At 39.0% G+C, this 26,344-nt stretch overlaps 1 protein-coding gene across 2 annotated transcripts in view; it reads left to right on the top strand.

The window, feature by feature from the left end:
• The window catches only part of MTMR1 (myotubularin related protein 1), a 37,283-nt gene extending 16,052 nt beyond the window's left edge, over nt 1-21,231 (top strand). For both annotated transcript variants that reach the window (XM_034064010.1, XM_034064011.1), the window contains 5 exons: nt 958-1,164; nt 1,963-2,055; nt 6,956-7,069; nt 8,457-8,633; nt 19,982-21,231. In XM_034064010.1, the coding sequence (XP_033919901.1) occupies nt 958-1,164; nt 1,963-2,055; nt 6,956-7,069; nt 8,457-8,633; nt 19,982-20,146 (756 nt within the window). In that variant the 3' untranslated portion in view covers nt 20,147-21,231. The remainder of the gene's footprint in view (nt 1-957; nt 1,165-1,962; nt 2,056-6,955; nt 7,070-8,456; nt 8,634-19,981) is intronic.
• The last annotated feature ends 5,113 nt before the right edge of the window (nt 21,232-26,344 follow it).

Raw genomic sequence — 26,344 nt, 5'->3', positions numbered from 1 at the left:
GTCTGCCTTCTCTTTGCCAGGCTGAACAGCCCCAGCTTTCTCAGCCTGTCCTCATATGGGAGATGCTCCAGCCCCTGATCATCCTTGAGTCCCTCCTCTGGGCTTGTTCCAACAGTTCCATGTCCTTTTTATTTCGAGAACACCAGAACTGCACACAATACTCCAAGTGAGGTCTTACAAGAGCAGAGTAGAGGGGCAGGATCACCTCCTTCGACCTGCTGGTCACACTCCTTTTGATGCAGCCCAGGATACAGTTGCTTTCTGGGTTGTGAGCACGCACTGAAGCCGGCTCAATGTTAAGTTACTCACTTGGAGTATTGTGTACAGTTCTGGTGTCCTCAACATAAAAAGGACATGGAACTGTTGGAACAAGTCCAGAGGAGGCCATGAAGATGAACAGGGGACTGGAGCACCTTCTGTATGAGGACAGGCTGAGAAAGCTGGGGCTGTTCAGCCTGGCCAAGAGAAGGCTGCTTCCAGGGGTGTCTGGGTTCGTTTGGATTGTGTTTTGATTTAGATTACCTGGATGGCTTGTCCCTTTTTCTAAAGGCAGTAGTTGAAAACTGAAAGCTGAGGAATAAAGAGTGCTTGATTACTGTAATAATGAACTTTGGAAACACTGATCCTTCAGCCTTTAGAACAGGTTACAGTGTTTGTGTCTGTTCATCATGCTACAGAATTTTAGATTAAATTTAGAGGAGATTATTTTGCTATGTGCTACTGGTAATGGAGGCTGGTTAGAACCTTCTCTTGGATAAGAGGGTGCACACAGGTTTTGTATCCCTTGGATTATGCCTACCACCATTCAGAAATCTCTGATTTAAAGCAATGTCATCCAGATGATTATGTAATTAACAAGAAACTTTAATATATATTAACCTTAAGAGTATAAAATTATAACTTTTCGGGGGGTAGATTCTTGGTTTGTATTTAATGCTTGGTTTCTGTTTGTTTAAGATGCTTCTTGCTGGGGCAGTAAGAATTGCAGATAAAATCGAGTCTGGTAAAACATCTGTAGTGGTACATTGCAGCGATGGCTGGGATCGAACTGCACAGCTCACAGCACTAGCTATGCTTATGCTGGACAGCTATTACAGAACTATCAAGGGGTTTGAAGTTCTCATAGAGAAAGAATGGATAAGTTTTGGCCACCGATTTGCAATGGTAAGCTGAAAGATTTTGCATGGAGTTTATCACTTTCAGAGCTTGTATTTTGAGTAGCATGTTTTCTCATAGTACTCTTAGTACATTTTAGTTATCTCTTGTGTCCTTCTTTTAACGGTGTTTATGTCAGAGAATTATGACCTGTTTTTAACAGGAAATCTCTGTGTGAGATAATATAAAGTAAATAAGAATGAAGTGGCTTGAACATAATGGTTAGAAAAATCACATGGCTTTTTTGTAAGGAAGGGAGACTGTAACACATTGCTTCATCTTTAACAATCTCATGAATGGAGAAACAAGGAAAACAATTAAGGTGTCTAGAAGGTAACATTGGTGGAGTCATTACCCTAATTTAAGGTTGAAGTGTAATTTAACACATGGGCTAGAAGGGAATTGGGACATAAATTATTATGATGTTTTGTGGGCTCTGACTCTGAGATGGTTTAAGGAGAAATGATATGTAGTTATGGCAGGTGGATATGGAATAGTTTTGTTTCTACCTACCAGTTTGATCCCACTCGTAGAGATAAATGATTGTGCAGTAAAAGAGGGGAAACAACTGGCACAGCTTTGTTGACCAAGTGTAATTCCAGCCCTGTTCAACAGCAAAGGAATATACATATGAATATTGGAATGTGTTTTCAGTAGTTGAAAAATATGGGTTAGTATTATGGAATTTTATATGCAGTTTGTCTTGTTCCACCACTGGAACATATTTAAGAGTTTCTGAGCTTTTAAGTGTTGGGTCAGTACTATAAATATACTAGACTGAGATTAAAAGTTTGATTTGACTTTCAGCGAGTAGGACATGGAGATGATGATCATGCTGATGCAGACCGATCTCCCATTTTTCTTCAGTTCATTGACTGTGTCTGGCAAATGACAAAGCAGGTAAGATGCTTCCAAGTATATTTCTAAGAGGTCTCAGACTTTATCTTGGGGACATAATGCATTTAGGAGAACACATTCCTTTGCAGAGCAGTAGCAAGTTTTGCTGAAGTTGGTTGTGCCATGACTGCACCGTGCACACATATGGAAACTTTTGTTCAGTTTCCTCCACAATGAAGTGGAGTAGAAATATTGATTTAAAACCAAAATGCTAGCAATCCTTTTTTGCTTAAAATAGGCTTTCAAAGGATTTTCTGATTACGTAAATGAGGGTTATTGAGGAAGTAAATTATTTGCATTGCATATTTACTGCGGTAGTGTACATGTTCATATGGATTTATGTTGTCCTCAAGAAACAGCAAAAATCCAGGCTGATTGTGAACTGAGGAGAGGAAAGGGTTCTTCTGTGTGTGTCAAATGTGAAACATAAGTTAATGTTGGCTTCATTATGCATACAGGACAGCCTTTTTAAGGTACAAGCCTATTCTCAGATAAATTTTATTACTTCCAGCACTGCTGTTAGCTCTGGTTCAGGGGAGATCTTGGAAATTACTGATATTTGAGATATTAAATGTTAAAAATCTCATTTTTTTCTGAGTATGTTACATTATAACATGCCTTTAGCTTTCATTTTCCTTACTTGCACCTGCATGACCATAAACCTACAATTTTTCTGAGCTTTCATACTACTATTCCTTAATGGGGTTACTGAAATAGGTTGTCCACATGAAGGCTTTATTTCCAATTAAATAGAAGTGCTTGACTCCTCTTTTTGTTTTTTTAACTGCTTGAAGCCTAACATGGATCTATGCTATTATGGTAAAAGCAATTATACTGAAGTCTGCATAGTATGTGATTTGTTTTGAAGAGAGAAGATTAACTGTCTGTTTCCATATGATTCTAGGGCTCCCAGGTCTCTTAGCTTAGTCTCCTTGTTCTGAACTTGGTTCTTAAAACCTTACATCATAGTTTCCAAAACTTGTATTCAAAACAGTCATCATCAGTGCTCTGTGAAAGTTCCCTGCTGTAATACTGGGCCCTTGTTCAGAGTCCCTTGAAAACTATTGCTTTCTTTGTATCTGTATTTCAGCGTTAATGTGCTGCTTAGTATAGCTGCAGAAAGTAAATGAGAAATTCTGCCCTTCTCAAAGGAAGGCTAATAGCAATAGCAAAAAGAAGCAGTTCTAAACACCTGGCAGGAGCAAAAGTCCTCTGGGGAGATCCTTAACTGAGAGCAGCCTCTTCTATTTTTGTGATCACCCTTGCTGCCTCCTATTTCTTGCTATAAACAAGTTCCCTCTACTTAAAAAACCCCAACAGACAGGGGGCAGAGAGGAATCTGTGAAGCATTTTGCCAATACCACAGCTGCTCGAAACCTACATCCAGAAACTGCTCTGAAAGATGTGAATGGCAACGGCATTGTGAAATCATTGTTGTTACAGCAGGGTGGGGAAAAAAGGAAAATGGCATTCTTGGAGAGTTCTTGCCCACTTATTTTTATCTTTTAGTAGACTTTTAACACCTAGAGAATAGATGTGAATATCGTGATTACCTTGACATAGACCTATGAAGTTCTATAAGGTTCTGTTTTATCCTTGTGTAGATCATTGACTTGTAAACCAGTGCTAGTTTCATACTTTAGAAACCATGATAAACATATGTGAAATATTCCAAAGCTCAAAAAAGTGTTAATGACTGCAGCAGAGTGTCAGGGCTGGGGTCTGGGCTTGAGCTCAAAGCAAGCAAAACTTAGGTTCTGAGAACTACATTCTTAAAACAGTCAGTGCAGTGAGAGAATCTCTTAACTTCCCACTAAGATACACATTCCCACATAGCTTCAGACAATGAAACTTAATACTTGACAGCCTTATATCTTCCCTTGTTTTTTATGGTCTTCATGACACACCATTACAGTATTGAGAACTGTAGAGGAGTACAATGATATCAGATTTTAATAAAAAACACATGGTGAAGTCATTTCTCTGTTAGTAAATTCTGATGATTTTGAATAGCAGATATCAAATGATCTGGTGCAATACTGATGCCCTGTTAAAAATAAACAAGGCTGTACAATTTGCATGTCCTATTGCAGCTCAATTAGCAGCTTTCTGCCTTTCATGCACAGTACCCACACAGGAGGAAGGTTTGTTTAAAGCTGGTTAAAAGTTGCATCCTGTTTGTTACTGGATGTCATCCTTTGCCAGAGATGCGTTTTCACTTGTTTCAGTGGTGTATCCTGTTATGATTCAGCTGACCCAATTCAGTCCAATTCCACAATCATAAGAGCTATTTGCAAAGTGTTTCGACTTTAAATGTTACTGTAGTAAAGAATGAGTTCATTGATTAAAAAGCATTTTTCTGAATCAGATGCCACTTGGCATCATCAGACTTCTTGAATAAGAGAGTTCTTCTTTTGAATACCTCCTTCACAAAAACCCCCAACAACTCCAGCAGCATCAAGTGGGAGATTTTAATGACCCATGTGTTCTCTCACAATTAGTGGATTTGACAAGAAGTTTATTTTCATTTGGGGAGTTTTTCCACCTGAATCTTCAAACAGATGCTAATAGGATTGGAACTACAGAGGAAAGCATTTTTAGGTCAGTGATTTTTCAGCAGTGGTAATAGAAGCTTTACAGTCTTAATACATCAGCTCCAACAGTAGAACTCTTGTATCCAAAGACAGGGTTTCAATAAGTGCTATCACTTATTAATAAATTAGTTGGAGTGCAACCACTGATGTATGGAATTTTGAATATGCTTCACTGGATTGGAATAGCAGCCATGTCAGCATCCATCTGATTAGTATGGACCCGTCACAACACAGAACCCTAATGTGACAAGGCTCATTAAGTGCTTTCAGCTAAAAAGAGTCCCTTTAGGAGAGGCTTTTGTCTTCAAAGGTGTTTCCAAATATTATTCTCATCCTTTGCAAATTGTTGCTCTCTGTATCTGATTGCTGCTTTGGGCTGGACACAGAGATTGAGGTCTGAAACACACTGAGTTTTCCCCTAAGTTCAGCACATCCACTTATCAAGTTCTGTTGATACCTATTTAAAATCATAGCTGCGTTATCAACATCACTGTATTGTGATTGAGTTTAGGCATGATTGCCTAGAGAGAAGGAAGTGCTGTAAGTGATGATGTGAATTTTTGAAGTGATTTTGAACATGACTGAAAAAGAATGGATAATCTTAAGTTCCTGGATGTTTTATGAAAACAAATGGCTAGATGATTGAAAACAAACCAGTGATCTGAGAGAGAAGCCCCAGTGTGAGCATGCTGTGCTGCCGAACAGTATGGCCAGTGGAAGGAAAGCTCCCATTCATTCATTTTGTAAGCCATGATATTGATAATTTCCCTAGTCACAATTTTCAGATGAAAGTTGGCATATCTTGTCAGGTCTTGGAAAGAGAACGTCTTTGCAGTGTTTGACTTAAATCAAATGTTCTTTTGAAAGAACATTGCTTAAAACTTAGATCTTTCTGGGTTTAATCCAAGCACACCCATTGTGTGTTACTCAGTTCTTTGCTTTCACCATGAATAAACATTGCCCTTTGTTAAATCACAGATGACACTGAAGAGGAGTTTCTAGATCAGCTAGTTCATCCGCAGTCCCAGTTGCTGTGTTATTCTCCTAGCTATACCTGCCTTTGTTCCTTTTTTATTTAAAGTAGCTCTTGAATCACTCTGCCACAGTGTTCAGTGTTCTTCAGTGGCACATTACAGAAACCAGTCCTCTGCTTCCTTCAGATCTCAAATACCGACTTGAGATTACTCCACATAGCAGGAAATTCTTCCTTCTGAATCTGTAACTTTGCATTTTAGACTTCTGTAAAGATTTAGTCTTTTAGTGGGAATGAACAAAATTTGCTTCATTTGTCCTGAAAATTAGCCTCTGATAACATTCTGTCATGGTAATGAAAGAAATGCTACTTCTTAAGTTTTCCTTTAGTCTTCTAATTTTGTTTTCCCTCCTGAATGTTTATCATTCTGTGTCTGTGCTTGCAACCCTTGTCATACTGAACACAAAGTTATTTTGGCACATCAAGCAGTTGCCATATGCAGTCCTATCGTAAAATCTGATTGAAGTAAGACCTTTTCCATCTGAATAGCTAGCAGCCAGTGCAGTTTGTATTCATCCCTTCCTTTATGATTTTAGAGTACTACAGATTAAGATGTATTTTTAACTTTTTGATTGTTTTCAAATTTCTAACTCTTTTTCCTAGAATTAGTTTTTCCTTTGGTGGTGAATAAAGTGCCTAGTGGTGCTCTGTGGAATAACAGTGCTTTCCTTTCACATCTATAGGATTTACTTTCCAATAGAAAAGAAGAGAGATTAAAGGCTTATTGTACATAGCTGACGGTAAACTCAAGGGGTGAAATGAAGAAAAGTAACTTACTTGGATAGAACGTTAAAGAAACATGTTAAATATATGTTAAGGACATTGTACGTGCAATAGACTTTATTATCCAATTCATTGCATGTTAGAATAGGAAATAAGACTCTTAAAAGTCATCATTCTCCCTGCTCCCTTGATTTCTTGTCCTGTAACAAGAGACATAAAGCGTTGTTGAAGACAGTTTGAGGTGGCTTAGAACAGAATACTGTTTGAGCTCCTTAAATGGATTGCTTTGTGTCACCAGTTTTACATTAGGTAATGTTCTTATGTTTGTATTCTGGTGTACTTGGATAATGAATGTAAGGCTTGTCTCTGAGGAGTATTTATAAAGAAGTATGTAGGTAAAATGTATATTGCAGTGGGAGTTACTGAATTTGCTGAGTTTCACTAAATAAATAATAAAACCAAACAACCTTATCTGCTTATTTCTTATGTCTGAGTTTCTTTTGCTGCTGCTTAAAATGAAATTTAAAGTAATTTTTCCCATTCTTTATTTCAGTTCCCAGCAGCCTTTGAATTCAACGAGTTATTTTTGATCACCATTTTGGATCACCTTTACAGTTGTCTCTTTGGGACTTTCTTATGCAATTGTGAAAAAGAGAGATTAAAAGAGGTAAATAGTGAGTGTAATGCGCATTCTTAATCTGCTGATTTTAGATGCAAATGCTTAGAATACATGACCTAAGAACATCTGTACTGTGGTATTGATACATTTGTCACATAGTCTTAAAAGACAATGTGGATATGAAATTTCATAGTATGAGAAATATATGCTGCATGCCGTGCTATTAAAATTTCTTTAGTTATTACATGTTCAGAGGGTTGAGGGATTCAGAAGGTTCTCTGTCAGATTTCTAGCCAACATACACACTTTTAAATGATCATTATCAAATTCTATTAACATTTCTTTCACTGTTTCCAAAGGAACTCCTATGGATGACTTTGCAGGTCACTTTAGGATATGATTAGATGGAATGTATGGTTGAAGACTACAGAAATTTACAATACCCCAATGAGTGAAGATAATGAAATCTCAAACTCAGTGAAATATTTTGAGTTTGAAAACAAAATAATTAAAAAGTTAGTTAATATTCCACATACACTTTTGCTTACTTTGGGCTTTTTTTTAGTTTTAATACTTCATATTTTTTAAAGCAAGGAACAGTTTGTTGTCATATTTAGTTTGCTATTTTTTCTGGTTTGTCTCTACTGCTTCTATATGGAAAAAGTTGCATGTAAATGCCACAAGATGGAGCTGAATAACATGTTGTCAGCAAATGCAAGATTTTCATGCAGCTTTCTTTCATAAATGGTCAGATGCAATTCTCAATAAAGAAATGCAATTTAAGACACAGTGGTAGTAGAAACGCGTGATTTACGACACTGAAGGAGTGTAAAATTGCAGAACAAATCTGATACAAGTTCAGATTTCCAGTCTCTGATCTAACCATGATTATGCTGATTACATTTAGAATAACGCAACTTTCAGAAGTGAAAATAAAGGTAAAATAGGCATTTTAAAGCATAATATCAATTGACAGGAGCAAATAGTACGAGAGAGAGAGAACTGAATAGTTTTTTTCACAGATGTTGTTTAAATCTACGTATATCAACTCATTTTCTGCTCAAAGTTAATTTAATTTTACTTTGGGTTTTTAGTTGGTGAGTGTGTAACCATATGTTTAAGTAGCTGTAACCATTGCTGTAAATTCTGAGCAGTACGGATTTGTTTTGCTCAACTAGACCTTCGTGTCTCTGAAACTAATATGCCTGAGTCTCCTTTCTCAGTTAGACTTGGACCAGATTAAGTGCTGAAATGTTTTCCCAAAGTTTTAAAGCTGTTCAGTAATCAGCTGCTGGAAGTGTTCTCAGAGTGCTTATGATTTTCTAGTAGATAAGGGAAATTTCACAGACACAGATGCTGTTCTGTAGATGCTAATCTTGTATTTTAAGAGTTTGCAATCCATATAATTAGTTTTATCCTTTTTTTTTTCAATCAGGAGGTAAGCACAAAGACTGTCTCGTTGTGGTCCTATATAAACAGCCAGTTAGATGAGTTCACAAATCCTTTCTATGTGAACTATGAAAACCATGTCCTGTATCCTGTTGCTAGTCTGAACCATTTGGAACTGTGGGTGAACTACTACGTCAGATGGAACCCAAGGATGCGGCCTCAGGTATGAGTTTTCACATGACTCTTAATCAAGAGCACAGAAATGAAACAACTCTCTATATATTATTTGTCATAGTGTGGAATGCAGCATTTCATTTCAGAAGTGCTCATCTCTTGTACATATTTCAGCTTGGTAGGAAAAAGGGAGATGTTTCTGAAGAAGACGAAGCATGTGTTCAAACCTGGTAAAATGATGTTTTCAGTGAGGGAGTTACAGTATCACTTTATTGGCTTTTGACAGGTAACAGATTAACAATCCTTGTTGTTAGAAGATGTAACACTTCTGTAATTCTTTCTAACATTTTTTAATACTTTTATTGCCTGAACCTTCTGGTAGAGGTTAGTGTACCTTTGTTTTTAATCATGTTTTCCCTTTACCAACAATGATATAAAGTATAGCAGCAGTTTCTGAAAGAACTGCACTACACACCAGCTCAGTTCCTAGGCTCTCTAAACTTAGTATCCCATAGATGCTTGTTTTCCATTGACCTTTGTGGTTTCAAACTGGCATGCTAAAGATTAAACACTCTGTGCACATGCTCCTTTATTCATCCTAGCATTTGTTCTTATAAATAATGTCTGCTATTCAGATAAATCTCTAAATCTCATCAAATACTCCATATGCTGTCATGCCTAGAAGTCTGAAGAAAGAACATTAAGTTTGTGTCACAACCATAATGTATCTGAGGGTGTTACACCATCTCTTTATTAAGGTAACATTCCAAGGTATCCCCAAGCATATTATGATAAATTACCTGTATTAAGTTACTGCTCGAAAGCTGCTGTCGTCTTCTAGCAGTTAGAATGAGACATGAGTTTCAAATTTATTAGATGCTCACGGGTCAGAGGCTGTTGTAAAACATGATGGTCAGAGGTAAGTTTCAAGGACAGTACACTGTTAGATACACCAGGTATCTAAGAAATACTTTTTAAGGTCCTGGAAGAGTCAGAATTGCTTGCTTTCTCACTGAGATGTGTCCTCTGAGCTGCTTTGTTTCCCTTAGTGGTTCTGTTTTGTTTGATGACCTGTGACTGTTGGATACCTGTTAGGTGGTAGCATGAGGTAAAACTTGAAAGGCGGTGTATTTTAATCTTTATGGGCTTAATGTAAACTTGTTAACTGGCTGTTGTTGTTGGTTTGGTTTTTTGTTTAGCAAAATACCATCTTTCCCTTTGGCTGTTTGCTGAAAAAACATTTGTGAGGTGGTTTATACAGGTTTTGGTATAATCAACCTGCAGCAGTGTCAGTTTATTACTTGTATTTAATTGAGATCTATAGGCTCTGAAAGTGAGCCAGCTTTATAAACACACATGAAAAGACATGGGGGTGAGAAAGAGATGATATAGAGATATCTGAACTATCATCTACTTATAGGCAAGCCCTACTCACTGCCTCTCTGTTAGAGAGCGCTCTGCCCACTTCTTTTAGAGTGCTCTGCAGTCACTCCAGTGTGTGTGGTTCATTGATCTTCCTTGGCCTTTGAGAACAGATTCCTCAGATCAGCAGGCTGAAGGCAGCAAAACCTGATGATCCTGATAACTGTCCTAACTTTACTACCACCTTACTAACACAACTGGTTTGTCTTCTTAGTTTTACCACTTTAGCTTTGTCTTATGAAGATACATCATGCCTTTTCTTTTGGCTCTGGCCTGAATTTTTTATATTTGTGACATATATATGGAATATAAGGCTCTGTCCAGCATGGCCTTGAACACTGCCAGGGATGGAGCATTCACAACTTCCTGGGCAACCCATTCCAGTGCCTCACCACCCTTGCAGTAAAGAACTTCCTCCTTATATCCAATCTAAACTTTCCCTGTTTAAGTTTTAACCCATTAACCCTTGTCCTATCACTGCAGTCCCTAATGAAGAGTCCCTCCCCAGCATCCCTGTAGGCCCCTTCAGATACTGGAAGGCTGCTATGAGGTCTCCACGCAGCCTTCTCTTCTCCAGGCTGAACAGCCCCAACTTTCTCAGCCTGTCTTCATATGGGAGGAGCTCCAGTCCCTGATCATCCTCGTGACCTCCTCTGGACTTGTTCTAACAGCTCCATGTCCTTTTTATGTTGAGGACACCAGAACTGCACACAATACTCCAGGGACGTCTCACAAGAGCAGAATAGAGGGGCAGGATCACCTCCTTTGACCTCCTGGTCATGCTCCTTTTGATGCAGCCCAGGATATGGTTGGCTTTCCCAATATACAGTATACTAAGTTCCCTTTCTTCTATACTTGCTTTGTCTAGTTTCACACCATGATAACTGATTCAGTAACATTCAGACCCATTCAGTAGCAGAAAAAAAGACAATGACCATTGTGATGCCCAGCAGGTCTTCACTTATCTCCTGTGGAAAAAAAAATCTTAATCAGTGGATTTATTAAAAGAAAGGGCATTTCTGCCTACTGATAAAAGGTGTTTTTGTCGAATACCTTTTAATGTGGTTCTTTTGGTTTTCAACTGTAATAAGAGAAAATGAAATATTTCACGTGAATGAAGAGCTCTCTGATGAGCAGCAGTTCAAGGCAAACTCACATGCTGTTTTATCAGCTGCAAAAACATCTTCAGGAGACTAAGAAATGTTTGTTGTTTTCTATGAGCTCACCAAAAAGGAGAAATGCCCAACAGATAGATTTAAGGGAAGATGAATAGTAGTCCTTTAATGTAGTCAGGGTGGTTGTTTGATACCCCTTTTCAACCAAGTTTGTGTTGTGGGAGAGGAAACTCAAGAGCAGAAAGTCAGGTTTTGACATGAGGCAACGTTTTAGTTTTCTAATGTTAATGGTCTGAGAGAAGTTCCCATCTATGGCAGTGTTCAACGCCAGGTGGGATAGGGCTTTGAGCAATCTGGTCTAATGGAAGGTGTCCCTGCTCCTGGCAGGGGGTTAGAACTAGATGATTTTAAGGTCCCTTCCAACACAAACCATCATAAGATTCTATGATTCTAAATCAGTCATTGCACTTCATTGACTTTGCTTATTGGAAATGAGCATACATCACCTTTTTTTTTTACTTGAAAATTACTGAATACTAACTGGATATAACCATGTACTTTTGCACCATTGTACTCGCTCTTCGATATCTGTGTCTCATCAGACCTTTAACAGTACAGTAAGGTCTGAGTATATTCTTCACTGCACATACAGACTTTAGACCTGTGTTTTGGAAGATTGCTTATAACGATAGATTTTCAGTTCTATCCAAGTTCTGTGGAAGGCTGATTTAGTGGGTTTGGTGGTCTTTATTTGCATCAAGAACCCCACTTTAGGATTACAGCTGTATTGTGATAGATCCTGTGCAATTAGGTGACACAAAAGGTTCAAAGTCAAGTGCCTTGAGAAGTGAACACCATAGAAAATTTGAAATGTGAACATCTTTTGTAGATTCTCCTTTTGCTAAACTCCTCTTCAACAAGGTCATTCTAATTAAGTGAAATGTTACTTGGTTTCCATTTGGAGGTTTTACATCATTATTGACTTCTTGTCCCAAGAAAATGAGATAGCTTTTAGTCCTGTCTTGTTTGAGTTCATTGATTGAGAAGGTATTTTTTCCCCCAGATTTGCCCTTTCCTTAGGTTGGAGAAATGCGTGACATGTGGAATATAAGCTCTTTCATTCTGTCATACAGAGATGTGTGTTTTGTGGGTACCTGCTACTGGGCTTACAGATGACCCTACTAGCCTAGAGTAGATAAGATAGTTGGATGTTTTGAATTATTTCAGTTGATAGCATGTATTTCTCTTTCCTTTTCCATACATCATTCAGAAGTCTTTTTTACACTAGTTTCAGGAGTTCTGGCTGCCAGATGTCAGTTAGTTATCTGCTTGGGCAGATGTCAGCTGAACTCCGATGTCAATAACATTAAATACAGTATATTTAAAAGAACAAATAAGATCCAAGCATCAGTGGAAAACTTGTTGACAATAATCTGGAAAGCAGAGTTACTGAGGTGCTTTATCCTGCATGTAACAGAATATGACCTGGCATGTGAGGTGTTAGTATTATTTGTACCTGCCTTCAGTCATGTTGCCCAGCAGTTTCCTCTCTGAGCATTTTGGCACAGGTTGTAATATGTTGAAAGTCTAAGTCAAGATTTCCAGTGTCTGATTTACTGCAAGTAACTTACATCTGCAGATAAAACTCTCAGCATTCAGTAGATATAGAATAAACTGACTGCTTGTCCTGTGTGCTGAAAGAATCTGGCTACTTAAGAAAGAAAGAGAAAAGAAAAAGGTTAGTGTCCTGTAGTGAGCACAGCATCAGAACATACACAGAAAGGAAAAAACAGTACTGTACAAATGACCTTCATTTTGGGGAGTTTCTGACATATTTTGAAGAGCAAGCACTAAAAGCATTGCTCTGATCTATCACATTTCTAAATCTAAATGGGCTGTGAGTTGCAATGGCATCAGCTTGTACCATGTTGAGTTTCCTGAGTCTGGATATCTATGCAGATGTCCCTCGTACTTCTACATAAGTGTGGAAGTATTGATTATCATTGAAAACTGCTGCTGTCATCATTTGAGGTTGCCTTTTGCTATGATTATACTGTTGACTACTTTCTAAAAGCAAGTCTGTCAGAGTTGCAGCTCTTTATGAAGATGAACAGAAATCTCAAGTGAAAGATACTGTTGTCTTTCCAATGCAGAGAGGAGGGTTTTGAACAACCAGCAGTCTTAAGTCAAGCAATGAATTTAAAGTAACCATTTTCCTCTACAGCTCAGATAAAGTGTACTTGCTGAACAAGACAAAATGCATTGAACAATTTTCATGTGAATGACTGTCCTTGAGCTTGTACAGTAATACACAGTAGATAGCCATCCAATTAAGATTTGGTGGTACTGTGAGTAGCTATTATAATTTCTTTTATACCTGTCCTTTTGTTGACAAATTTTGCTATCCAACAGCACTCCAGGATCCTGAAGGATTACTTGGGAATCAGAACCTGAAACTCAATACTGAAAGTGAACTGTAGCAATTCTGTGAAGAGGAAGGTTTGAGTTTTGTAGGAAATGAAGCTGTCTTGTGTCTGGATGTTTTTATATGTGTTGTAGCATGTATACTGTGTGGCATAGTTGTAGTTTCTGTCTGGGTAAAATTAAGAAAGCAACTTTATCTTTCCTCAAGTGCTCACCCAGCAGGAGTACTTTACTGTAACTGTGGTGTGATCTGAGAGTTACAGTTCTGCACCAGGTTCTGCTTTCAATGTGGATAATTCAGTTTAAAAAATGGTTTCGTATCAATGGCATTTTAAGCAATAAGGAAAGTTTCTTTAGCAGTGTTCTAAGTATTTTTTCAGTTCATTACAGGCAGTTAATATCTTTTCTTTAAAATGTAGGAAAAGTATCTGCTTTTGAATGGAACCTACAATTAGATCTATCTGAGTAAAGAGCATTACTTGGCTCACTCAATTTTGCAGCGGTTGCTGGTTTTTACTGATTGGAGGTGGGATTTCAAATACTGTAAGTATTACTAACAATGAGAGAATCAACCACAACAAGGCATAATGGAATAAAAATAGGGATTTGAATGGGAAGGGACTACAAAACTTGTTGAGAGCTTAAACCAAACAAAAAGATGCTGGAATTCCAAACTACTGGGATAAGTCTGTAAAGCTTACGTTTAGTACTAAAGCTGTTGCTCGGGACAGGTAAAAGGACTAAGGACATGGGGTTTGGGTAAGTGGCTGGAAAAAGTTGATTATGAGTTAGGGAGAGGAACAACATGCATCTCAGTCATAATCTGCTTAGTTCCCAAGTCACTATTACAGTAGCAATAAAAAAACAAACCTAACACTGAAAAGTCTTCTTGAAGTGTTGCAGGTAAATGCTTCTCCAGCTTTTATAGGGCCAGCTTTTTTGTTAATTCCTGGATTCCAAGGTCAGATTTCCCAAGGATCTGGGGCTTTCCCCCCACTGCTTAACCCACCAAAATCTGTTAAAATGTAGTACATTTACCATTCTGTTTCTACTTTATTTTTACTACCATGTTTTGTAGTAAAGCAGAAATTAAATTTATTGTTTCTTCAGTAAATTAAGGTGATAGTTTAAATAAGTTGTGAAAAACATTCTGAGGACCTAATGGGTAATTTTCCAGCCCAACAAAACCACAGATGCACTGCCAGGTTGGGTTTCATCTACATAAGCTCATCTTGTGCAGCAGAAGTAGGGCTTTGCTTTCCCCTCGAGTATGGACAGAAGTGATGGGGACCTGGTGGTAGTGGCTGGGAGTTGCCTAGCAGCATTACTGTGGCAACACACTGGGAAGCTGGTGTGACACAGGGAAGGATGCACACTCTTCTGAAAACCTGGTATTGATTACAGTGAAGTAGAGCAGAAAAAATAACATGAATGCGACTGAGTGGTGGGTTCAGAGTCCTCTTTTGAGCTTCCACTCCTAATGGGAGACAGCAGGATGAGAGAGTAGAAAACAGTACATCTGCTGTCAGGCTCCCAACAAATTCATCTCAGTCAAACCAATTATATGATTTCTCAATGAGACTGTAATAAAAGCTTGCCATGGAGACACTACTTGTGCTGTGCAAGCCTACACTTCTAGGGTTAAGGTGGTAACAAGATCTTTTAATAAACATTCTTCTCCAAACTCTTGTTCCTTACAGAATCTGTCACTCTCCCACTTCCTTTCAATCTAAACAGTAGCAAAATAATGGAGAGCCTCGTTCACAGCAAGCCATTACAGGTGTTATTGTGAAGGTTGTTGGACCCATTTCCTTATGAAGAAGGCTTTGAGAGAGGAATCACAAGCTGAAATATAATGGTGTGAGGTAACAAAAATGGAGATAGTTATCTGTAAGAACACGCACAGGATGGTACAAGGGAACACTGGCAGCAACAGGTCTGCCCAGGAAAAACTCTCTAAGAGACGTAAAAATAAGCTAAACTTCTTTCTTACAAGTGTTATAATGGGTTTTGTTACAGAATCAATTAAAGATGCTTCATTCTCTTTATTCATCTTCCTCCTTCCAAGATGGAAGGAGGCTTTCAGAAAGATGCAGAATTCCAGTTCTGTTTGGTTCTCTTAACAGTCTCGTTAAAATATAAGTGAATGAAAAATATACATGACTTGAGATTGAGGCTCAGTTTGGGGCATTTTCCACCTTTTCCCCCCTTGCACTGCTCTTGGTCTTTTCATTCTACATTTGGGTTTGCAGCTTTGTTTAAAAGATGGAAGTTCCAGTAGCAGGATTGAAGACATCTGGGGGAAAGCAGAGCCCCTCATGGCAGGCTGCTTTTTGGGCCTTTTTATGAGAACTGTAGTATTTTTTTATGTCTTTCAGCTGTCTATACCACCTTTTTTCTCACCCCGTGAGTATGTGGTTTTAACATGAGCGTTTATCACTAATAAATCAGGTAGTATCAGCTGCCTGAAAATACTCTGAAAGTGCTAAACTCTAGGCTCAATTTGACATGTTATTGAACAAAATTAAAGGCTGTATTGGAAGCTTAATGTGTGAAAACTGGTTTTGGAATCTCACTGCTTTGCGTTGATGTGCATCTCTCTGTATGATGCTTTGGTAAAGAGCAAGCAGCAAGAATCTTTTCCTGGGAAAGACTTGACATTAGAAAACCATTCATGCTTACACTGCCATATGACATGGCATGATGATGTTTATGTAGAACTGTCTTACAGTTCATATCTAATAAGCATTCATTAAAAGGGGGGCAACATTTTAAAGGTGACCTTTTTTCTTTGCCCATTATAAGACCCTACTCTGCCTTGCTTACAGCTTTTCTGGACTCTGCCACTGGGTTGCCCAGGGAGGTTGTGAATGCTCCATCCCTGGCAGTGTTCAAGGCCAGGTTGGATGAAGCCTTGGGTGATATGGTTTAGTGTGAGGTGTCCCTGCCCATGGCAGGGGGGGTGGAACTGGATGATCTTGAGGTCCTTTCCAACCCTAACTATTCTATGATTCTATATTGACTTATGAAGTATGTATGATTGACTGAATTGTTTTGTAAAACTTCATCCAAAAAGGCTCAGTTGCTCATGAGAATGTGGCTAAAAAAGTGTTTTCCCATATGAAAATATTGGTCCTGTAAACTTCTTTTGTTGGGGTAAGGGCTGTTTTTCTGTAAGTATTCCATCTCTAGGGCAAACATAAGATTATATGAAGAGAGATTGTGTTTCAGAAATGTGCCTGCTCATATCCTGGAAGAAATTCATCCAATTTGGAGGTCTGATGCTGCAACAATCTCAGTGAATTCTCAAGGACTGAGAATAAATGAGAATTAAAGGATTAAGAGGCGGATTTGATACAGAGTCTATGAGAGAGTTGTGACTAACTGGGAATAGGATTTAGGAGTGAATGGAGCTCCCAGTTTAGAGATCTTTGCTTTCTATTCAACCAATGGAACACAATCTGGGAAAGCAGGCTGGGGTGGGCATGGTTGCAGACAAAGAAAGGATTGTTTCATGGGTGAGGGAGCAGGATGCTCCTCTGGAAGTGAAGTTTCTCTCTGCCTTTGCCATAGGATTCCTCTGTTGTAAGGGGCATCACCTGGAGCAGTGTGGTCACTGTGGGTGTGCTCCTTGTTTACTGGGTGTCCTGCTTGATACCCACAAAGCTGAATTGCAGAATTCTTAAGTCCTCTGTTAAACCAGTTTAAGATCCAAGGTATGCTTGCACCAGATCCTTGTTTGTAGAAGTGGAGTGTTAGTACTCCCATCCCTCATTAGGGTGCTGCAGAAATACATTTGTTTCTCGACACGAGATGAAAGTGCAGAAAAGGAAACTTTAGCATTTTATGTTCAGAAGAATAAATAAAGGATGGGGTCAGACACCGCAAAGACAGCTAAAAATTGCATAACTGCTCATGAATTGAGTAGCATGAAACTGTGCACTGAATAAATGAGCAATGCAAGAGGGAAGCTAATATTTTAATGTTTCCTTAACCAACAGTTTTATACAGATGTGCAGGATGGCTGACTTGAGTTTGGAGAAGCAATCTTAACTCTGACACATCCTAATCTATTGACAGCATAATTTTGCAGTCTTAAAGTTGTAAGGTTTTTGTGACTTGAATATATACAGACTTTTAAAATATCATTATTGTTATTTAGCTGATTTATTTAAAGACAATCCTGTTCTTTGAGATGGATGTGTGGGCGCAATAGCGCTTGCGGCGAAGTTTGAGGACATGTCTTACTGAATTGGGTTCTGGGGGAATGCAGAACAAGGACTGAGATGTGCAGCCACACTTTTCCTCCTTGGAGCACCTTACTCAGCATGTCAAGTGCTGCAATGGCTTTTTTGTAGTGTATCCCAAAAGGATTTGTAGTAGGTTCCCCAAAAGCCGTTTGTATGGAACTGCTTTTTATGAGTGTTTGAGCATTGTGCAGAGGAACACACCAAGGTTGTCTAAGAGGAATTGGCCTGTTATGCTGAATCGTGATTGAGCTGTGCAGAAATCAGATGTACAAATCTCCCGTGACCCAGGGCTTGTGTGACTAATGATACCAGTGTAAATCACTCTGTTACAGACCCAAGTGTCTCAGGAAGATGTCTTCATAAAGAAAAGCTCTGAAATAGGAGTGTATGAGGAAGGGATCTTTTATTTAAGGAAAGAAAAAACATAGAGGGGGTGCTAATTCCAGAAAGCCATGATGTTCATTGAAACCTGAATTTTCCATAGTGTGCGTTACACTATCTTGGACAAACTTCATCACCAGACTCGGTTTTGCCATTTTTTAGGAGTACGTTTTCTGTCGACCACCTCAGAAAAGATGAGATTGGCTCTCTGGAGGGTGTGCTTTGTGTTTGGTTAGTGAAGGAGGCTGTTGCCTCTGTTAAAGAGTTTCTATGGTAGATGCAGGAGGAGATCGCAAGAAGGTAAAGAATTCCTTGCATAGTGAAGGCAGGACTCCGGGGTCGTTGGGAGCTTGGTGGTGTGCACTGATTGTTCTGCTGAAGACTCAAAACGTTACACTTTTAGAACTGCTGTAGGTAACATGCTGAATGAATTGATGACAGCCAGAGTGCAAGAGCAGCACTTTTTGAATACACTGAAGTTTTTACACAAAGAAGTATGTGGCCAGAGAAACGTTGACCTAAACCAGATTGTTTGTTACTTTTTATTCTTTTAAGTTAGAACTAAAGTTAGAAATGAAATTGTATTTTCATGTTTCAGAAACACAAATGTTAAGTTTTGAAAAATGCCAAAATCAAACGCATGGATTTTTGATGCAGTTTGTTTAGAAAGCCAGAATTCACAAAAAGGTAAATTGTGACTCAGTTGTGTGTTAATGGCAAGAAGAGAAACCCCTTCTGGCTTTTGATACCTCTTTTTCACATAGAACCACGTGAAAATGGCATGCTCAGGTGTGCCTCCCAGCCCTGTAATCACTCTTAAGCAGTAGGAAGTAATTGTGGGTGAACACAGTTCCCTGGAGCCTGGCATTTCAGAAGCCCAGAGTATAAATTCCAACGTCTAGCAATCCATACATATCCCATTGCTCCGTTTCCCCATGACTGTCTCGTCAGTCTAATTAAATTCTTTTCCCATGACACCCTTTCCAAAAGCTATAAAAAATTAGAGCTTATACAGGATAAAATAAATTAAAAGCAATTTACATTCAAACTTTTTGGCTTTTCTGTGGCATTTGGAAGAATGGGGGGAGTCTCTCTCTACTTGCCTGAGATAACAGATCAAGCTGCAAAAACCAGTGTGGCTTGCATCTTCCTTTGGCCATGTTATAGTTGAATGTCCCAGATAAAAAATGCCTAGAACTCTGATCCAGAGTGGTGCACCTCTCTTGATTTTGGGGTACTGTCAGAAGCAGAACTTGTACAACCCACTTCTATAAAGGGTTTGTTGGAGTTTGACTCCGGGAGGTCCATCACAAGCACAATTCACTTGGCTGCTGCACTTTTCTCACTGGCAAGCTGGAAGGGGTCAGACTCTTGGAAAGATGCCTGGTTAGAAGAGTAACAAGATGCTCCATATGGAGCCAGCTTTGTTAACTCTACTCTCTGTACATAATAAGTTCCGTCCCAACAGGCGGGGAAACAGTTCACGGGAAAGACACATGAAGTTCAGCTGGAAAGTGGTATTGACAAAGGATAGGGGTACGTTTATTGGAATATGTTTTGTATACAATCAAACCCATTTGCAAACAGTGTTTTATATAGGCCTCTTGCCAATTATTCCTTAGAAAGGGGCAGTTTGCAGAAATGTTTCATTTCAAATGAGTGAAGAAACAGTCCCTAAATACTGGTATATTGAAGTTCACAGCTGCTGGATTCCTTATGTTACTGAGGGAAACAGTGGAAGGATTGCTTGAGAAGGTAACTTACTATGACAGTCAAAATAAGCCTTTTGTTTCTTTACCCTACAGGTCCCAATCCATCAGAATCTGAAAGAGCTCCTTGCCATCCGGACAGAGCTTCAAAAGAAGGTTGAAGATTTGCAGCGGGAAGCTGCCACCCGATCCCTTTCTTCCTCCTCTGATAGAGGCTCATCTCCTTCACATTCAGCCACACCAGTGCACACCTCTGTGTAACAAAAGCTATGTGAAAGCATTTGTGTCAGGTAACACAGAGAGGAGGGTGAATGCTTTTCCCATCACAAAAGGACTGTGAGTGACTTGTAATTGCTATGATCTACATGCCTTACTCTGTGTCTGGTATTACCATGATGAGGCCAAAAAGAGCTTCAATAGATGTGATGTATTTTCTTGTTGGCAGTTCCCACATGTGTTTTGACGTTCTAGCTAAATCATCAATTGTGAAATGAAACTTTGTTTTGAGCAATTAACAATTTAACCATCCTAAAAAGGAACCCATCTGCCAAGCAGACAAGAAATGCCTCTCACACTGCCTCGAGTACCATGCCTGGTTGAGGGAATCAGATGAAATGCCACATGATGCTTACACAGAACACAGAACGTTTTCCTGAATGGGAGCTCCTTATTTCACTCAGTAAAAAGAATTGTTCCTTGCTAGAGCAATTTATTTTTTTTAGGTAATTAATGCACTTGGAAATTGATTTTAAGATAAATGTTTTCCTATGTAGTCATTTGACTAAATATGCCATTAAAAGTGGATGGAGTTAGGCCAGATTTATCAAGTGCACCACACTGACATGTATGATGTAATATATTTAGTAAAGCATGTATTTTAGGTTTTTTAATGCCTTTTGTACAAGTTGAAATAAAGTCTCTTGACTGTTTAGCTTATTGTTCAGTTTCAGCCTCCTGAGCGAGGGGTGAACTTATTCATATCAAGGTCTTGTACAGAGTAAAGAACTGTTTTCTAGCAAATGGTGGTATCTGGGGCTGGAATGACACCCAGCTGTGTAAATTGTATAGTCTGTATAGCTCCACCTTTTGTTAAGTGTGTTTTGATGTTTTGTTTTACAGCGTACACACAAAATGCAAGGCTGTGTGCATTCAAACACATGTGTATGTGATTGTTTAACATATGCATACCCCGTGGTTTTAAGCTGTACGTTCAGGAAATGGATCCTACCTGTCCAAACTCTTTTGAAGCCCTTAACTTGTAATGACTTTGTTTGACAAAGTTTTTAAACAATATGATCTTCATTGGTTTTCTTGAAATAAAGCCTCTTGGCTTTTTGTTTTTTAAATTGCTGCTAGCAGTTGTTTCTGGAAAGTGAATAATTTGTGGGTTTGTATAAAATGCACATTCTCAACTTTCTGTCGTCTCCCCCCCAAAATTACTATCAGCAAGATTTGATTACAGTAGCATCCATCCTTTTAAGAACTTATTCAGTGGCCTTCTTGGAAGGTCCAGAGATGGTGCAGGCTGAAAGCTTTCCCTGGACTGTTTTCTTTGCTGCCTTTCATAAAGATCTGGCACTCAGATACTTACGCACTTAGACACTGCAGCTCTGCTTTGTGGCTCCAGCTTGTATTGCTCCAACTTCTGCTGGTGGGAGTTAAGCACTGTTCACAAGAGCCAATTGATTCTATGTGCTGGTTGTGGTTTTACTGTCTCTGAGTATTTGTTTATTACTGTACATTTGTTCTTAATATGCCATGGTGCTTCTCTGGTTCTCCGCGTTCTCCGCATTAACTGTGTGTAGCACATAGTTAATGAGTAAGGTGAGCCACTGAGCACTTCTGCAGCTTCAACCAGAAAGGCTCATGTGATGCATCCAGTCTTACAAATTTACTGTGCAGTGCAGGGTATTTCAATATGTCCTTTTTATTATAGTGAATATAATAGATACCTACAAGAGCAAAGTTTAGGAATGCTTGCAATATTGCATCTCTTAATCAACCTCAGGCTTTTTATAAGTAGATGAAAGATATTTCCCTGTAAAAACGGCTCTGCTGAACAGTGTGCCAGCAGTGAATTTTACATTGCCAAAATATGTTGAGCTGGTATCGAATTAAACTGTTCCATATTTTGGATTTCCTTGACATTTTAACTGTATATTAAAGCAAAGCACATTATCTCTCAAATGCAGTGCTAAAGAAAATCTTTTGAAGTTTTTCTCTTTACTCGTGCTAATAATCACAACATTTCCTCTATAATTATTGTTGAAGTGATGACTGGATTAGCTTGAGCAGTCTGGAATGCTTGAAGCTTAAATTCCTAGATCTAAAACCCTGGAATGCAGTTTTGCATTGAACACTACCAGTCATTTCAACTGACTGGCTGTTTATGCACAATGTTCAACATAGCTCAGTGTGCTGCCTCTGACCTGCACTGGGGAAAGGGTCCTGCTGTTGTATGTGTAAGCACAGTGGATGTTTTGTACATACTTAGCATGCACATTTCCACAGGTGTTGTATAGCTCATACATGTTAGTTAAAGCATAGTTTTCCATTGAAGAGGTGACTGTCTTTGTACTCAGCTTCCCAATAATCAGACTTTTTCCTATTGATTTAACAACTAATCCCATCATTATTTTTTAATAAGGCAGTATTGAACTAGTGCAGAAAGAGCAGAATCCTGTTCTCCGGCTGTTGTACCTTAGGCAGAACCATTTACTTGTGATTCAAAGTCTGGATCTTCTTTTGCTTCACTCTTTGGTTTTGACTGTGCTGAGCATAAAGGGAATGTGTAAAGAAGCAGGCAGTTAAATTTGACCTGTAGGATTTTCTTATTGTGAATGACATGCGAGAGTGGGAACAACCTGAATCCAGTGTCCCAGAATAGGATGAAGCCTTGGTAATCAACTGAAACCTTTTTTGCTTGTAAAGTTAGTTAAGTGAATGATCAGCATCAGACACTTTGCCATTTTAGTCTTTTTTCAAGGCTGAATTACACTTTTTCGGTCACTATAGATTAAAGTATTTTTGTTGTTGCTCCATTAGAATGGAAGGCAGCTTTTAAAGCTGGTGAACACTCCTGTCTGCTTGGTTCTGTTCCCTTGCACAGGCAGCTTTCCTCTCAAGGAGTTTTAAGCAAGAAATGTTGGATTTTTCTTATTTTCTGAGAAAAAATGTAGTAATTCATAGGCTTTATGTGGCAACACAGAGAATGCTGGTTCTTTACAAAGTGGGAGATAGAAAATCAATGCCATTTTGCCCCGCAGCAGAGGACAAAGTAAAATGGGCAGTTTGAAGTGTATTCCCCAGGTTAAGCAGTTCTGTTGGAAAGGAATGTCCATTTGCTGCGAGATCCCATCTGCTGAACTAAGTGGGTGTTATATTAGAGATCTTTTGACTGCCAGATGGTGTGCAGTTGGGAAGAAAGAGTTTTATTTCTACAAGAAGTATGAGTCAGAACTAGCTGGTTTGAAATATAAACCACCTTTCTGGGCTGCCAGACCAAGCACTGCATCATTGTGCAATGGTTAAAAGCTTTGTTTGCACTGCATGGGATGTGAAAACCCAAAGAAAACTGCAGGGAAAGGACCAAAAACAGCCATGCTGGGCATGGCCAGGGACAGAGGGACCTAGAGTCGAATTGCTGAATGACCTGAGGACAGTGTGTGTGTGTGCAAATACTTAACTTTTACCATTAAAGTTTTCATAATGATAATTGTTTTCTCACAAAGACCAGTTTGGTTTGGTTTTTCTTTTTAGATGAAGTTTTTAGTGTAGGTGATGTCTCACAGAATCACAGACTGCTTTGGGTTGGAAGGGACCTTAAAGACCATCCAGTTCCATGGGCAGGGACACCTTCCACTAGACCACGTTGCTCCAAGCCCCATCCAGCCTGGCACAATATAATAAGGATACAGGCTGCCATTTGCAGTTTACTTCCAACATGAAAAGAAACCCCCACAAAATAATCAAGTCTAAAATGTCTTACATGTCCACTTGCTTTATTTGGTGCTTTCCAATGGTAGTCAAATTCTGGTTTTTACTCCCCTGATCCTTACATGCTCATTAGCAAAATGAATTTTGCTTTCTTACAGCATAACAATCAACCTTCATTTGGTATAGATCACTTCTGCATCAGCAAACAGGACGCCTTGCTTTTAAGTAAGGGCTCAAAAGAAAAGATGCTCTGGTTTCACAATACCATGTTGCTGAACTTCCTTTGTTCCTGAACCTCTTTTGTTGCAGAAGCAGCTTTTTAAAGCCTCAGCCTGACGACTTATCTTACTTCCTCAGAATCTGAAATGGTATCATGGTCTAATTCTGGTTTTGTTACAACTGAGTAGTTCAGAATGACAATATGGCACTTGTAAGGGTTCATTAGTGGGGTTGCATGAAAAGGACTTGAGTTTATAGTGCCAAAACAATCTGATATTCATTCAAAGTCAGCATTCTCAACTGAAGTATCTAAACCCAAGTAATATAGTACTGCAAAACCTCCAATGAGGTAACTGCTACAGTATTGCCAAAGGAAAATGCAAGGAAGTGACAGAATAACCAGGAAAAGAGTTAAATTCTTTCAATTCTCCCTTTTCTCTGTAATTCAGAAAACTTTCCTGAATCATTTTATTGCTACTTAAAAATAGCTTTAGTTAAGCTGAAGTGAGATGGTAAGAAAAGAGCTCACAGGACAGGTAGTACATAAACTCTTGGGATAGCTGGATATGTAAGGTTTGGACTCACGAAAAAACAACCAAAATCCAACCAACAAACCACTTTTCCAGTTTCATGGCCTTTTTTAACAAAGGATGAGGAAGTTCCTATCATGTATACAGAACCTAAGGGCAGGACTTGCAAAAATTCCATATCCAGATTTAGAAAGGGTACCAGTTAAGCAGAAGTAGTTAGAGAGGTCAGTGCTTGGTCACTTATTTCCCACCTGGGATCACTACTAGGGAAATACATGGGAATCCTCTGTTGTTATAATGCTTATAATACAGACAATGTGTTTTCAAACACCCTGTATCTCAGTGACTGACAGTTCACATGGAGACAGACCGCAATAAAAACCAGCGTGAGCCTTTGCTAACACTTGGCATGTTAAGACTTTGACTTTCCTCTGGTTCTGAAGACTGAGTTTAATTTCTTTACTGCAGGATTTGTCAATATTTTCCTATTTAAAATCCCAGAGAAAGAGACCTGGAATTCTGCTACTGTGATCTTGTGCTTTATGGTTTTCCGCATACCTAGAAATCACACAAAGGTGTATGTATACATAGAAAAGGCCTTGGCAAAAGGAGCAGCTTCATAGCTCTAAAATCTGTTGGGTTTGTTTTGGGTTTTTTTTCCAGTGAAACAGCTTTTTATTAGGCTACTTTCTTTCTTCTCTCAAGTGCAGTATTTGTGAATTGGACACATGCTGCTCCAATGTCCTAGTATTCTAGAGCTTCCAAAGGGATGGGTGGGTGCTATATTCTGTAAGGAATGTTGGACACTCCATTGCACTGCCCACTAGACAAACAGGGAGGGCACAGTAACAGAAATGCAATAAACCCAATGATCTGCATGTACAGGACAACACATTGGTCATCTACAAAAGGAGAAAGGAAGTTACAGTCACTTGCTCTAACCTAGGAGAACTGTTCTGAGTGATCCTCAAAGCCAAGTTGTGACACTTCATCTACAGTAACATTCTAAAAACCTTTTCCATGCTACAGTTGTCAAATGTGCCTGGCTAAGAAAGAACAACAGGCGATGGTGCTTGGGAATGGTGATGCACAAACAGCTGTGTGGCTTCATCGGCATCAGCTCCTGCACATGATCCCAGTCATCCATGAAGATCCTCTGGGGGTAAGCAAACATGGGGCGCATCTCATTCCTATTTCCTCTGCTTGCACTCCCTGAGCAGGCCATTGTGAACCACACTCATAAAACAAAGCAGCCATAGTTCACAGCAGTGCTGTTGTAGCCCAAGTGTTCTGAATACAGGAGACACCACAACACTAGAACTGTCTCCCTTATAAAACACTGCAGTTGTTCTGCTAGAGCTCGTGTAAGGCTTTAAAAACACAAGTGTTAAAAAGAGCAGAATTGTGCAGCTATTGCAAAATACTTAACCATGTTACTAGGCAATTTCCCCCAAACAGGGCTGTCAGGCAGCAGTGCTCCCAGGCTGATCCGCCTCCTGCCAAGGCCTCTCTAAGTATGTCATGTCTACCTGAAAGCTGTGAATTTCTACATCAAACCGGAAGGCTTTTGGTTTAATACACATTCACAAAGTATGGGGCTGGCAGAACAGTACAAAACGCACACATTTCAGGTTTATATATAAATAGTAAGTACCTCTGACACTACATACAGTGAATTTGTCTTCACTTGAAGCATGCTTTTTAAACAATCATTGCTTTGGATAAATGTGTGGAGAAGTGGCAGTATCCACATTTTAGCAGGGCAAGGGGAAGG

Source organism: Melopsittacus undulatus, chromosome 6, assembly GCF_012275295.1.
Source record: "Melopsittacus undulatus isolate bMelUnd1 chromosome 6, bMelUnd1.mat.Z, whole genome shotgun sequence".
NCBI classification, from domain to species: Eukaryota; Metazoa; Chordata; class Aves; order Psittaciformes; family Psittaculidae; genus Melopsittacus; species Melopsittacus undulatus.
Note: the sequence above shows the minus strand (reverse complement) of the source record. Positions and strands in the feature narration are given on the sequence as shown.